The sequence below is a fragment of the Haemorhous mexicanus genome, chromosome 5 (assembly GCF_027477595.1).
Source record: "Haemorhous mexicanus isolate bHaeMex1 chromosome 5, bHaeMex1.pri, whole genome shotgun sequence".
Lineage (NCBI taxonomy): Eukaryota > Metazoa > Chordata > Aves > Passeriformes > Fringillidae > Haemorhous > Haemorhous mexicanus.
Genome location: NC_082345.1, coordinates 17,401,449 through 17,416,670, shown reverse-complemented (window position 1 = coordinate 17,416,670; position 15,222 = coordinate 17,401,449). Strand labels below are relative to the sequence as shown.

Here is a 15,222-nt window from a genome sequence, read left to right as displayed (position 1 = left end):
ATGTAACGGTATAATAGTTATGTATGTTATAAAGGTATCAATTTTATGAAAATCTTTTCCAGATATAAATGCCCTAAGAGCGTTAGTATGTATTGCAACTTAGAGTGACACTAAATACTGGCTATGTGCTATTCTAAAACCAAAATTACATATTTGACTCTACAGAATCATTTCTTACCATGATATCATAGTTACATCATTCGTACCCTTGATACTATTTATATTATTCTATTGGCTTTTAGTAGATTTTACTATTATATACGATAATTGATAACCTTTCTAGCATATCTTATGTATACATAGATAGATACATAGATAGACAGACAGATAGACAGATAGATAGATAGACAGATAGTTACATAGATACATAGATACATAGATAGATGGATCCACATTAACAGTCTAGATCTTTACGTATACAAAATATCAGGTCAGCTCCAACACAGTTGCTACAATGCTGACCTGAAGGATTCCCATGCGGGAACAAGGAGAAACACCGTCCACTGACGGATCCCAAACATTGCCCGGGAGTCTCTCTCCCCAGACAGAGTCAAGAAGCTCGACCCGAACGCAATCCTTTGTGGTGCACGGCGCGAAGACCTGCCTGGAGCACCCCTGAAGCAAATGATGCCACCAGTGGTCCTTTCAAACATTCCCTCGTCAGGCCTTCTGAGATCGGCTTCTTTGCACAAGGTGAAGCTCTCGGGGGGAAAAGGGACTCAAAGAGAGAGGTGGGCGAGTAAGAGCGTCTCCTCTTGTGTGATCCTTGATCTTTGTAGCCAATCAGGTGATCGCCGGAGGCAGTGCCGGGGAGGCTGTTGAGACGACACTGCTGCTGCTGCTGCTGCTGCTGATGGCACAGTGCTGCCACGCAGCGTTTTCCCTTCCCTCTCCGGAGCCCACGTTCTCCCCTCTTTTCCCACCTGCTGAGAGCTGGTCCTCTGCCGCCAGGCGCGAGGCTCACAAGCACAGCTCTGTGCAGGAGAACCTCTTTCACTGCTCATTTTTAAGGATTCGTTTGAGCCAGTGGTGCAGATCCACGTACTGGCTCACTGCCTGGGAGTGGGCAACCGGATCCATCTCCAGGTCGTGGAAGAGATTGCGTGACCGGGCCATTAGGACCTCTGGGGGCAAGCTGATCCCCTGAGGAAGCCTCTGGTTGCCCACAATGAAGTGATTGAGGTGTCTCATTTCCACACATGTGCGCAGGCTCTCGCTGATATCCATCAGCCGCCTCACAAAATGCCTCCTGCGCCACTGTGACGCGGGTAAGACGCTCAGCATGTGCATGACAATGGTCTTGATGGTATAGGTGGAGAAGCCCAAGCCCAGCTGAAGACGAGTGAAGAACTGCAGGCATTTCAGGTGCAAGCTGTCAGGGGGGGCCCGCCTGGCGATGTACCTGAAGAACTTCATCTCGGCCACGGCGTAGCTCTCCGGCCAGATTGTGCTTGAGGTGTGGGCTTGCCTCGGCTGACTGCTGACAAAGACGTCTGAGTTGCCTTGCCGCACCCCAAACAGCAGCTCGATCCGGTAGCTTTCTCTGCCGTTGGTCACCTTCAACTGGCAAGAGCGTCTGGAGGGCAGCAGCACTAAATGCCAACGGTGTGACTCAAGCAAAGCCGGCCAGATTGCTCTCACCAGTTGGTAGAACCAGCGGGCAGTTTTCTCTACGTCCAGGTAGGAGCCCGTGCACAGGGTATGAAGGAGGCTGGGATCCTGACACCTCCTGAGCTCCTCCTCAGGGTGGTGCAGGAAGCACAGCATGTTCTTATCCTGCTGCTCCCTGGTGCAGGTGCACTCCTGCTGCACGCGGACGTGGAAGTTCCTCAGGCGCCTCTGCCCTGCAGTGCCCAGCTCTAGGTGGAAGCTGTGCCCTCGAGGAGGTGTCATGGGTATGAGCACCTGGTACACAACATCCTGCTCACGGGGACTCCAACCTTCGAAGGCACTGCCCACCCCGATAGCTCCTTGCAGCACCGGATAGAAACTGTTGGACAAGACCCGTCGAAAGTAAATTGCAAAATGCTCCATCAGGGTTCTTGTCCACGTGCATCCTTCCTGCAGGTCCTGCACAGGCCACTGTATGCGCTCCATCACGATCCTTCCAAAGTTATCGGCACGATGGCGGTATTGTTCCACTTCATTTCCAGCATCATTGGCGTTTGCTGCATTTGCAGCCTCATGGCCAACTTCATTCGCAGCACCATCACGTTCTTCATTAGCAGCAGCATTGTCGACCTCCTGGGCCCGGCCGTCATCACTGTCGCTTTCCTCCCCATCCAGGTCACTGTCTCCTTCCTCTTCATTTCCGACATCTTCTTCATTTGCATCCGCAATTTCGACTCCCTCTTCATTCCCACCACCATGTCCTTCTTCACGCTCCTCTCTCCTCAGGCTCCTTTTCCTCCCCCAATACCACAGTGCCAGGAGAAGGAGCAGGAGCCCAGCAAGAGCCCAGACCTGCCAGTGCTGCCAGGCAGAGCAGAGCAGGTCTCCCCAGGCCCAGGCACCCTGCTTCAGGACCAGCTGCTCCACCTCCCGCTCCAGACCAATCGTCTCCTCTTCCCGGAGCTTGGCACGCACCTCCGTTCGCAGACGTGTCACCTCGTCCAAGCCATCACCCACGGGCTGTGGGTACGGGACAGCAATTTGCAAGAGCAAGAGCCACAACACCCAGGTATCCATGGTCTGCAGGAGGGTGGAGAGAAGGCCTTGAGAGGGGCTGTGAGGGAGGCAGCTGGCACCGGGGGCAGCAGCGACGGGAATCCCAGGGATCTGGGAGCAGGAAGGACAGGACCCCAGAGAGCTGGCAAGCAGCCAGGCCCGTTCCGCTGCCCCAGCAGCAGCAGCGGCAGCAGCGGCAGGGTGCCCTGCCCAAGGCTGTGCCATGAGGGGCTGCTCCTGGATGCAGGAGGAAAAGCCAGCCCCGGGTGCAGCGTTTCTGCCCCGGCCCTTGTCCCCAGCCCGGCCTCCCCGCCACGTGTGCACTCACCGCTTGCCCAAGCAATACGGGGCCAGCGTCACCTGCTGGGGCCTTGCATAGCTGCCCCCAATTGTGACATGGCCCCATGATGTCATGGATGTCACAGTACACCGCAGCCAGCCCAGCCCCGCCCTTTGTCCCCACCCCAGCTCGGACTGTCGGAGGGGCCCTGGGGTGCTGGTTAAGGCAGCCTTTGAGCGAATCTTCTTCAAAGAACCTCTCTTGGTCCTTCTCTTGTCCTTCTTATCAGCTGCCCTCCACTGGCAATCTCATAGATATCAACGTTGGGAGGCAGCCTTGAGCATCACGGAGTCTAAGCCTTGACTCCACGCTGAGCTTCAGCTAAATCTCCGAGTCTCTAAAAGGTGCCCTTTGGTTTCAGGCTCGCTGCTTTTCTGAAGGATGAGCATGACAGCATCCTCTTGCTGCCCCACAAGCACCTGTGGGAGAGCGCTCATTTTTTCTGCTGCAGAAAGTGTTTCCCAGCACAATTACCAGATGCTCTGCATTCCAAAGACGTATTTTGGGCGACCGGTTCCGGATAGATTGGTCTGTCCTTCTGTGCATAAACTGGCACAGCTACACGGACTGCAGTGACGAACCGCCATCTAAGAGTCACAGGCTGGTGTTGTTGGCCTTCCCCCTGATTCCTAGCTACAAATGCTCAACCCCATCAGCACCAGCATTAAGCTCTAGACAGGGGGAACGGCGCCTTTATACATAGAGGGTGGGTGACCCCAGCGCCACTCCTTCCCTTCCTGTGCCTTCTGCGGGGTTATAAAGATATAAAACAGAGGGAGCAGCTGGCCTGAAGGCCTCAGGGTTTTATTTCATCCTCGTTTTATAACGGAAACAGAGGTAATCCTGTAAGTACTTTAATTATAAAACGGAACCAGTGTGGACCACTGGGGAGCAGGCCCGGACCGTTGGGGGACGCCAGCAGCTATTGGCTGTTTGACCGGGTGGCAACTGGTTCAACCAATACGGATGGATTGAGCAGGCAGACATTCAGATCTACAAAGGAAGAGAGCACTCAATGCAAGCTGGTTGCTGTGCATGAACCTTGGTGTGTGTGTATGGTCCCATTCCGGCCTCCGCAATCAAAGGGACAGAGGGGTTCCGTACAGTAGGCAATTCGGCAAGTCTTGTACCTTCCGAGTACCTCAGGCAGTGGGAGAAGAAAGAGGGCGATGGACCTGGGAATTAGGATACAAAAAGGAGGCTGCGCCCTTGTCCTGGGTCTCAACAAATCCAGACACCCCACGGCAAATGTCCCTTGGCCTCTCCCTTTATTCCAATAACATTACAGGACTCCTCTGTGTCTTTCCTGCACGTAACCCCTGGCGTCGTGAAGTTTTTTTCCACACAGGGAGACGCCCTGCTCCTTCAGTGCCCACTCTCCAGCTCTCCTCTGCTTTCTAGCACATCTAGAAGCCCGTGTCCTTGCCGCTGCACGGATCCCCCACGGCTCTCTGCCAGCCGCACTCCAGAGCTCCCAGCTCCAGCTGGCAGGGCCTCAGCGCCCGCCCTGTGGCCTCCCGTCCCGACGGCCACACCAGGCGCTGCTTGCTGCCCTCATGGCGGCACTCCTGGCCCCAAGTGCTCTCCAAGGCCTTCTCCGGGGGCACCTTCCTGCGGCCTTTCAGTCCCTGCACCAGGCCCAGCAGGGACCTGGGAGGGGCTGTGGTGTGGACAAGGGCCTGCAGGGACAGCACCAGGCCCAGTGGCTTCCCACCGACAGCGGGCAGGCTTGGGCTGGAGATGCGCAAGACATTCTTGCCTCTCAGGCTGCTGAGGCCCTGGCCCACGCTGCTGCCCACAGCAGCTGAGGCTGCCCCATCCCGGGCAGTGTTGCAGGCCAGGCTGGGCGGGGCTTGGAGCAACCGGGCCTAGTGGAAGGTCTCCCTGCCCTTGGCAGCAAGGTTGCAGCCAGACCATTTTTAAGGACCCTTCCAAGGCAGGCTCTTCTGGCAGCCTGTGATCACAGGGGCCGAGGGCAGCTGGGCCTAATTTCTGATTAGAACCAATTCAGCACTGCAAGTTTGGCTAATTTCAAGGAGATTCTTCACAAGCCCAGATTCGCAACTTGTGACTTTAACCTCTACTATAGGCCTGGCTGAGATTACAATAAAGTCTTGCACAATCTAGCTTCTGGAATACTGTAGTTTATTGAATCAAGAGCCACGAACTTTCTAAGTTGCTACTCCTAAAAGCACTAACTACAGAGCACAATGCTTTGTCCCCAGCAGACAGAGACACGATCTATGGCCTTACTTCTACATTACAAACAATTCCTACGTGCGATATGTAACGGTATAATAGTTATGTATGTTATAAAGGTATCAATTTTATGAAAATCTTTTCCAGATATAAATGCCCTAAGAGCGTTAGTATGTATTGCAACTTAGAGTGACACTAAATACTGGCTATGTGCTATTCTAAAACCAAAATTACATATTTGACTCTACAGAATCATTTCTTACCATGATATCATAGTTACATCATTCGTACCCTTGATACTATTTATATTATTCTATTGGCTTTTAGTAGATTTTACTATTATATACGATAATTGATAACCTTTCTAGCATATCTTATGTATACATAGATAGATACATAGATAGACAGACAGATAGACAGATAGATAGATAGACAGATAGTTACATAGATACATAGATACATAGATAGATGGATCCACATTAACAGTCTAGATCTTTACGTATACAAAATATCAGGTCAGCTCCAACACAGTTGCTACAATGCTGACCTGAAGGATTCCCATGCGGGAACAAGGAGAAACACCGTCCACTGACGGATCCCAAACATTGCCCGGGAGTCTCTCTCCCCAGACAGAGTCAAGAAGCTCGACCCGAACGCAATCCTTTGTGGTGCACGGCGCGAAGACCTGCCTGGAGCACCCCTGAAGCAAATGATGCCACCAGTGGTCCTTTCAAACATTCCCTCGTCAGGCCTTCTGAGATCGGCTTCTTTGCACAAGGTGAAGCTCTCGGGGGGAAAAGGGACTCAAAGAGAGAGGTGGGCGAGTAAGAGCGTCTCCTCTTGTGTGATCCTTGATCTTTGTAGCCAATCAGGTGATCGCCGGAGGCAGTGCCGGGGAGGCTGTTGAGACGACACTGCTGCTGCTGCTGATGGCACAGTGCTGCCACGCAGCGTTTTCCCTTCCCTCTCCGGAGCCCACGTTCTCCCCTCTTTTCCCACCTGCTGAGAGCTGGTCCTCTGCCGCCAGGCGCGAGGCTCACAAGCACAGCTCTGTGCAGGAGAACCTCTTTCACTGCTCATTTTTAAGGATTCGTTTGAGCCAGTGGTGCAGATCCACGTACTGGCTCACTGCCTGGGAGTGGGCAACCGGATCCATCTCCAGGTCGTGGAAGAGATTGCGTGACCGGGCCATTAGGACCTCTGGGGGCAAGCTGATCCCCTGAGGAAGCCTCTGGTTGCCCACAATGAAGTGATTGAGGTGTCTCATTTCCACACATGTGCGCAGGCTCTCGCTGATATCCATCAGCCGCCTCACAAAATGCCTCCTGCGCCACTGTGACGCGGGTAAGACGCTCAGCATGTGCATGACAATGGTCTTGATGGTATAGGTGGAGAAGCCCAAGCCCAGCTGAAGACGAGTGAAGAACTGCAGGCATTTCAGGTGCAAGCTGTCAGGGGGGGCCCGCCTGGCGATGTACCTGAAGAACTTCATCTCGGCCACGGCGTAGCTCTCCGGCCAGATTGTGCTTGAGGTGTGGGCTTGCCTCGGCTGACTGCTGACAAAGACGTCTGAGTTGCCTTGCCGCACCCCAAACAGCAGCTCGATCCGGTAGCTTTCTCTGCCGTTGGTCACCTTCAACTGGCAAGAGCGTCTGGAGGGCAGCAGCACTAAATGCCAACGGTGTGACTCAAGCAAAGCCGGCCAGATTGCTCTCACCAGTTGGTAGAACCAGCGGGCAGTTTTCTCCACGTCCAGGTAGGAGCCCGTGCACAGGGTATGAAGGAGGCTGGGATCCTGACACCTCCTGAGCTCCTCCTCAGGGTGGTGCAGGAAGCACAGCATGTTCTTATCCTGCTGCTCCCTGGTGCAGGTGCACTCCTGCTGCACGCGGACGTGGAAGTTCCTCAGGCGCCTCTGCCCTGCAGTGCCCAGCTCTAGGTGGAAGCTGTGCCCTCGAGGAGGTGTCATGGGTATGAGCACCTGGTACACAACATCCTGCTCACGGGGACTCCAACCTTCGAAGGCACTGCCCACCCCGATAGCTCCTTGCAGCACCGGATAGAAACTGTTGGACAAGACCCGTCGAAAGTAAATTGCAAAATGCTCCATCAGGGTTCTTGTCCACGTGCATCCTTCCTGCAGGTCCTGCACAGGCCACTGTATGCGCTCCATCACGATCCTTCCAAAGTTATCGGCACGATGGCGGTATTGTTCCACTTCATTTCCAACATCATTGGCGTTTGCTGCATTTGCAGCCTCATGGCCAACTTCATTCGCAGCACCATCACGTTCTTCATTCGCAGCAGCATTGTCGACCTCCTGGGCCTGGCCGTCATCACTGTCGCTTTCCTCCCCATCCAGGTCACTGTCTCCTTCCTCTTCATTTCCGACATCTTCTTCATTTGCATCCGCAATTTCGACTCCCTCTTCATTCCCACCACCATGTCCTTCTTCACGCTCCTCTCTCCTCAGGCTCCTTTTCCTCCCCCAATACCAGAGTGCCAGGAGAAGGAGCAGGAGCCCAGCAAGAGCCCAGACCTGCCAGTGCTGCCAGGCAGAGCAGAGCAGGTCTCCCCAGGCCCAGGCACCCTGCTTCAGGACCAGCTGCTCCACCTCCCGCTCCAGACCAATCGTCTCCTCTTCCCGGAGCTTGGCACGCACCTCCGTTCGCAGACGTGTCACCTCGTCCAAGCCATCACCCACGGGCTGTGGGTACGGGACAGCAATTTGCAAGAGCAAGAGCCACAACACCCAGGTATCCATGGTCTGCAGGAGGGTGGAGAGAAGGCCTTGAGAGGGGCTGTGAGGGAGGCAGCTGGCACCGGGGGCAGCAGCGACGGGAATCCCAGGGATCTGGGAGCAGGAAGGACAGGACCCCAGAGAGCTGGCAAGCAGCCAGGCCCGTTCCGCTGCCCCAGCAGCAGCAGCGGCAGCAGCGGCAGGGTGCCCTGCCCAAGGCTGTGCCATGAGGGGCTGCTCCTGGATGCAGGAGGAAAAGCCAGCCCCGGGTGCAGCGTTTCTGCCCCGGCCCTTGTCCCCAGCCCGGCCTCCCCGCCACGTGTGCACTCACCGCTTGCCCAAGCAATACGGGGCCAGCGTCACCTGCTGGGGCCTTGCATAGCTGCCCCCAATTGTGACATGGCCCCATGATGTCATGGATGTCACAGTACACCGCAGCCAGCCCAGCCCCGCCCTTTGTCCCCACCCCAGCTCGGACTGTCGGAGGGGCCCTGGGGTGCTGGTTAAGGCAGCCTTTGAGCGAATCTTCTTCAAAGAACCTCTCTTGGTCCTTCTCTTGTCCTTCTTATCAGCTGCCCTCCACTGGCAATCTCATAGATATCAACGTTGGGAGGCAGCCTTGAGCATCACGGAGTCTAAGCCTTGACTCCACGCTGAGCTTCAGCTAAATCTCCGAGTCTCTAAAAGGTGCCCTTTGGTTTCAGGCTCGCTGCTTTTCTGAAGGATGAGCATGACAGCATCCTCTTGCTGCCCCACAAGCACCTGTGGGAGAGCGCTCATTTTTTCTGCTGCAGAAAGTGTTTCCCAGCACAATTACCAGATGCTCTGCATTCCAAAGACGTATTTTGGGCGACCGGTTCCGGATAGATTGGTCTGTCCTTCTGTGCATAAACTGGCACAGCTACACGGACTGCAGTGACGAACCGCCATCTAAGAGTCACAGGCTGGTGTTGTTGGCCTTCCCCCTGATTCCTAGCTACAAATGCTCAACCCCATCAGCACCAGCATTAAGCTCTAGACAGGGGGAACGGCGCCTTTATACATAGAGGGTGGGTGACCCCAGCGCCACTCCTTCCCTTCCTGTGCCTTCTGCGGGGTTATAAAGATATAAAACAGAGGGAGCAGCTGGCCTGAAGGCCTCAGGGTTTTATTTCATCCTCGTTTTATAACGGAAACAGAGGTAATCCTGTAAGTACTTTAATTATAAAACGGAACCAGTGTGGACCACTGGGGAGCAGGCCCGGACCGTTGGGGGACGCCAGCAGCTATTGGCTGTTTGACCGGGTGGCAACTGGTTCAACCAATACGGATGGATTGAGCAGGCAGACATTCAGATCTACAAAGGAAGAGAGCACTCAATGCAAGCTGGTTGCTGTGCATGAACCTTGGTGTGTGTGTATGGTCCCATTCCGGCCTCCGCAATCAAAGGGACAGAGGGGTTCCGTACAGTAGGCAATTCGGCAAGTCTTGTACCTTCCGAGTACCTCAGGCAGTGGGAGAAGAAAGAGGGCGATGGACCTGGGAATTAGGATACAAAAAGGAGGCTGCGCCCTTGTCCTGGGTCTCAACAAATCCAGACACCCCACGGCAAATGTCCCTTGGCCTCTCCCTTTATTCCAATAACATTACAGGACTCCTCTGTGTCTTTCCTGCACGTAACCCCTGGCGTCGTGAAGTTTTTTTCCACACAGGGAGACGCCCTGCTCCTTCAGTGCCCACTCTCCAGCTCTCCTCTGCTTTCTAGCACATCTAGAAGCCCGTGTCCTTGCCGCTGCACGGATCCCCCACGGCTCTCTGCCAGCCGCACTCCAGAGCTCCCAGCTCCAGCTGGCAGGGCCTCAGCGCCCGCCCTGTGGCCTCCCGTCCCGACGGCCACACCAGGCCCTGCTTGCTGCCCTCATGGCGGCACTCCTGGCCCCAAGTGCTCTCCAAGGCCTTCTCCGGGGGCACCTTCCTGCGGCCTTTCAGTCCCTGCACCAGGCCCAGCAGGGACCTGGGAGGGGCTGTGGTGTGGACAAGGGCCTGCAGGGACAGCACCAGGCCCAGTGGCTTCCCACCGACAGCGGGCAGGCTTGGGCTGGAGATGCGCAAGACATTCTTGCCTCTCAGGCTGCTGAGGCCCTGGCCCACGCTGCTGCCCACAGCAGCTGAGGCTGCCCCATCCCGGGCAGTGTTGCAGGCCAGGCTGGGCGGGGCTTGGAGCAACCGGGCCTAGCGGAAGGTCTCCCTGCCCTTGGCAGCAAGGTTGCAGCCAGACCATTTTTAAGGACCCTTCCAAGGCAGGCTCTTCTGGCAGCCTGTGATCACAGGGGCCGAGGGCAGCTGGACCTAATTTCTGATTAGAACCAATTCAGCACTGCAAGTTTGGCTAATTTCAAGGAGATTCTTCACAAGCCCAGATTCGCAACTTGTGACTTTAACCTCTACTATAGGCCTGGCTGAGATTACAATAAAGTCTTGCACAATCTAGCTTCTGGAATACTGTAGTTTATTGAATCAAGAGCCACGAACTTTCTAGGTTGCTACTCCTAAAAGCACTAACTACAGAGCACAATGCTTTGTCCCCAGCAGACAGAGACACGATCTATGGCCTTACTTCTACATTACAAACAATTCCTACGTGCGATATGTAACGGTATAATAGTTATGTATGTTATAAAGGTATCAATTTTATGAAAATCTTTTCCAGATATAAATGCCCTAAGAGCGTTAGTATGTATTGCAACTTAGAGTGACACTAAATACTGGCTATGTGCTATTCTAAAACCAAAATTACATATTTGACTCTACAGAATCATTTCTTACCATGATATCATAGTTACATCATTCGTACCCTTGATACTATTTATATTATTCTATTGGCTTTTAGTAGATTTTACTATTATATACGATAATTGATAACCTTTCTAGCATATCTTATGTATACATAGATAGATACATAGATAGACAGACAGATAGACAGATAGATAGATAGACAGATAGTTACATAGATACATAGATACATAGATAGATGGATCCACATTAACAGTCTAGATCTTTACGTATACAAAATATCAGGTCAGCTCCAACACAGTTGCTACAATGCTGACCTGAAGGATTCCCATGCGGGAACAAGGAGAAACACCGTCCACTGACGGATCCCAAACATTGCCCGGGAGTCTCTCTCCCCAGACAGAGTCAAGAAGCTCGACCCGAACGCAATCCTTTGTGGTGCACGGCGCGAAGACCTGCCTGGAGCACCCCTGAAGCAAATGATGCCACCAGTGGTCCTTTCAAACATTCCCTCGTCAGGCCTTCTGAGATCGGCTTCTTTGCACAAGGTGAAGCTCTCGGGGGGAAAAGGGACTCAAAGAGAGAGGTGGGCGAGTAAGAGCGTCTCCTCTTGTGTGATCCTTGATCTTTGTAGCCAATCAGGTGATCGCCGGAGGCAGTGCCGGGGAGGCTGTTGAGACGACACTGCTGCTGCTGCTGATGGCACAGTGCTGCCACGCAGCGTTTTCCCTTCCCTCTCCGGAGCCCACGTTCTCCCCTCTTTTCCCACCTGCTGAGAGCTGGTCCTCTGCCGCCAGGCGCGAGGCTCACAAGCACAGCTCTGTGCAGGAGAACCTCTTTCACTGCTCATTTTTAAGGATTCGTTTGAGCCAGTGGTGCAGATCCACGTACTGGCTCACTGCCTGGGAGTGGGCAACCGGATCCATCTCCAGGTCGTGGAAGAGATTGCGTGACCGGGCCATTAGGACCTCTGGGGGCAAGCTGATCCCCTGAGGAAGCCTCTGGTTGCCCACAATGAAGTGATTGAGGTGTCTCATTTCCACACATGTGCGCAGGCTCTCGCTGATATCCATCAGCCGCCTCACAAAATGCCTCCTGCGCCACTGTGACGCGGGTAAGACGCTCAGCATGTGCATGACAATGGTCTTGATGGTATAGGTGGAGAAGCCCAAGCCCAGCTGAAGACGAGTGAAGAACTGCAGGCATTTCAGGTGCAAGCTGTCAGGGGGGGCCCGCCTGGCGATGTACCTGAAGAACTTCATCTCGGCCACGGCGTAGCTCTCCGGCCAGATTGTGCTTGAGGTGTGGGCTTGCCTCGGCTGACTGCTGACAAAGACGTCTGAGTTGCCTTGCCGCACCCCAAACAGCAGCTCGATCCGGTAGCTTTCTCTGCCGTTGGTCACCTTCAACTGGCAAGAGCGTCTGGAGGGCAGCAGCACTAAATGCCAACGGTGTGACTCAAGCAAAGCCGGCCAGATTGCTCTCACCAGTTGGTAGAACCAGCGGGCAGTTTTCTCCACGTCCAGGTAGGAGCCCGTGCACAGGGTATGAAGGAGGCTGGGATCCTGACACCTCCTGAGCTCCTCCTCAGGGTGGTGCAGGAAGCACAGCATGTTCTTATCCTGCTGCTCCCTGGTGCAGGTGCACTCCTGCTGCACGCGGACGTGGAAGTTCCTCAGGCGCCTCTGCCCTGCAGTGCCCAGCTCTAGGTGGAAGCTGTGCCCTCGAGGAGGTGTCATGGGTATGAGCACCTGGTACACAACATCCTGCTCACGGGGACTCCAACCTTCGAAGGCACTGCCCACCCCGATAGCTCCTTGCAGCACCGGATAGAAACTGTTGGACAAGACCCGTCGAAAGTAAATTGCAAAATGCTCCATCAGGTTTCTTGTCCACGTGCATCCTTCCTGCAGGTCCTGCACAGGCCACTGTATGCGCTCCATCACGATCCTTCCAAAGTTATCGGCACGATGGCGGTATTGTTCCACTTCATTTCCAACATCATTGGCGATTGCTGCATTTGCAGCCTCATGGCCAACTTCATTCGCAGCACCATCACGTTCTTCATTCGCAGCAGCATTGTCGACCTCCTGGGCCTGGCCGTCATCACTGTCGCTTTCCTCCCCATCCAGGTCACTGTCTCCTTCCTCTTCATTTCCGACATCTTCTTCATTTGCATCCACAATTTCGACTCCCTCTTCATTCCCACCACCATGTCCTTCTTCACGCTCCTCTCTCCTCAGGCTCCTTTTCCTCCCCCAATACCAGAGTGCCAGGAGAAGGAGCAGGAGCCCAGCAAGAGCCCAGACCTGCCAGTGCTGCCAGGCAGAGCAGAGCAGGTCTCCCCAGGCCCAGGCACCCTGCTTCAGGACCAGCTGCTCCACCTCCCGCTCCAGACCAATCGTCTCCTCTTCCCGGAGCTTGGCACGCACCTCCGTTCGCAGACGTGTCACCTCGTCCAAGCCATCACCCACGGGCTGTGGGTACGGGACAGCAATTTGCAAGAGCAAGAGCCACAACACCCAGGTATCCATGGTCTGCAGGAGGGTGGAGAGAAGGCCTTGAGAGGGGCTGTGAGGGAGGCAGCTGGCACCGGGGGCAGCAGCGACGGGAATCCCAGGGATCTGGGAGCAGGAAGGACAGGACCCCAGAGAGCTGGCAAGCAGCCAGGCCCGTTCCGCTGCCCCAGCAGCAGCAGCGGCAGCAGCGGCAGGGTGCCCTGCCCAAGGCTGTGCCATGAGGGGCTGCTCCTGGATGCAGGAGGAAAAGCCAGCCCCGGGTGCAGCGTTTCTGCCCCGGCCCTTGTCCCCAGCCCGGCCTCCCCGCCACGTGTGCACTCACCGCTTGCCCAAGCAATACGGGGCCAGCGTCACCTGCTGGGGCCTTGCATAGCTGCCCCCAATTGTGACATGGCCCCATGATGTCATGGATGTCACAGTACACCGCAGCCAGCCCAGCCCCGCCCTTTGTCCCCACCCCAGCTCGGACTGTCGGAGGGGCCCTGGGGTGCTGGTTAAGGCAGCCTTTGAGCGAATCTTCTTCAAAGAACCTCTCTTGGTCCTTCTCTTGTCCTTCTTATCAGCTGCCCTCCACTGGCAATCTCATAGATATCAACGTTGGGAGGCAGCCTTGAGCATCACGGAGTCTAAGCCTTGACTCCACGCTGAGCTTCAGCTAAATCTCCGAGTCTCTAAAAGGTGCCCTTTGGTTTCAGGCTCGCTGCTTTTCTGAAGGATGAGCATGACAGCATCCTCTTGCTGCCCCACAAGCACCTGTGGGAGAGCGCTCATTTTTTCTGCTGCAGAAAGTGTTTCCCAGCACAATTACCAGATGCTCTGCATTCCAAAGACGTATTTTGGGCGACCGGTTCCGGATAGATTGGTCTGTCCTTCTGTGCATAAACTGGCACAGCTACACGGACTGCAGTGACGAACCGCCATCTAAGAGTCACAGGCTGGTGTTGTTGGCCTTCCCCCTGATTCCTAGCTACAAATGCTCAACCCCATCAGCACCAGCATTAAGCTCTAGACAGGGGGAACGGCGCCTTTATACATAGAGGGTGGGTGACCCCAGCGCCACTCCTTCCCTTCCTGTGCCTTCTGCGGGGTTATAAAGATATAAAACAGAGGGAGCAGCTGGCCTGAAGGCCTCAGGGTTTTATTTCATCCTCGTTTTATAACGGAAACAGAGGTAATCCTGTAAGTACTTTAATTATAAAACGGAACCAGTGTGGACCACTGGGGAGCAGGCCCGGACCGTTGGGGGACGCCAGCAGCTATTGGCTGTTTGACCGGGTGGCAACTGGTTCAACCAATACGGATGGATTGAGCAGGCAGACATTCAGATCTACAAAGGAAGAGAGCACTCAATGCAAGCTGGTTGCTGTGCATGAACCTTGGTGTGTGTGTATGGTCCCATTCCGGCCTCCGCAATCAAAGGGACAGAGGGGTTCCGTACAGTAGGCAATTCGGCAAGTCTTGTACCTTCCGAGTACCTCAGGCAGTGGGAGAAGAAAGAGGGCGATGGACCTGGGAATTAGGATACAAAAAGGAGGCTGCGCCCTTGTCCTGGGTCTCAACAAATCCAGACACCCCACGGCAAATGTCCCTTGGCCTCTCCCTTTATTCCAATAACATTACAGGACTCCTCTGTGTCTTTCCTGCACGTAACCCCTGGCGTCGTGAAGTTTTTTTCCACACAGGGAGACGCCCTGCTCCTTCAGTGCCCACTCTCCAGCTCTCCTCTGCTTTCTAGCACATCTAGAAGCCCGTGTCCTTGCCGCTGCACGGATCCCCCACGGCTCTCTGCCAGCCGCACTCCAGAGCTCCCAGCTCCAGCTGGCAGGGCCTCAGCGCCCGCCCTGTGGCCTCCCGTCCCGACGGCCACACCAGGCCCTGCTTGCTGCCCTCATGGCGGCACTCCTGGCCCCAAGTGCTCTCCAAGGCCTTCTCCGGGGGCACCTTCCTGCGGCCTTTCAGTCCCTGCACCAGGCCCAGCAGGGACC

At 54.9% G+C, this 15,222-nt stretch overlaps 3 protein-coding genes across 3 annotated transcripts; all 3 read right to left on the bottom strand.

The window, feature by feature from the left end:
* Window positions 1–993: 993 nt before the first annotated feature.
* On the bottom strand, window positions 994–2,688 carry LOC132328031 (inositol 1,4,5-trisphosphate receptor-interacting protein-like 1). Its single transcript, XM_059847819.1, has one exon. The coding sequence runs from the start codon at window positions 2,686–2,688 to the stop codon at window positions 994–996; it is 1,695 nt and encodes a 564-aa protein (XP_059703802.1).
* Window positions 2,689–6,275: 3,587 nt separating this feature from the next.
* Window positions 6,276–7,970, bottom strand: LOC132328030 (inositol 1,4,5-trisphosphate receptor-interacting protein-like 1). Its single transcript, XM_059847818.1, has one exon. The coding sequence runs from the start codon at window positions 7,968–7,970 to the stop codon at window positions 6,276–6,278; it is 1,695 nt and encodes a 564-aa protein (XP_059703801.1).
* A 3,587-nt stretch (window positions 7,971–11,557) lies between these two features.
* On the bottom strand, window positions 11,558–13,252 carry LOC132328029 (inositol 1,4,5-trisphosphate receptor-interacting protein-like 1). The gene has a single exon (XM_059847817.1). The coding sequence runs from the start codon at window positions 13,250–13,252 to the stop codon at window positions 11,558–11,560; it is 1,695 nt and encodes a 564-aa protein (XP_059703800.1).
* Between the last annotated feature and the right edge of the window lie 1,970 nt (window positions 13,253–15,222).

Excerpts from the sequence above, each read along its gene's own strand:
- LOC132328031 (XM_059847819.1), bottom strand. The coding sequence starts at position 2,688 with ATGGATACCTGGGTGTTGTGGCTCTTGCTCTTGCAAATTGCTGTCCCG.
- LOC132328029 (XM_059847817.1), bottom strand. The coding sequence starts at position 13,252 with ATGGATACCTGGGTGTTGTGGCTCTTGCTCTTGCAAATTGCTGTCCCG.
- LOC132328030 (XM_059847818.1), bottom strand. The coding sequence starts at position 7,970 with ATGGATACCTGGGTGTTGTGGCTCTTGCTCTTGCAAATTGCTGTCCCG.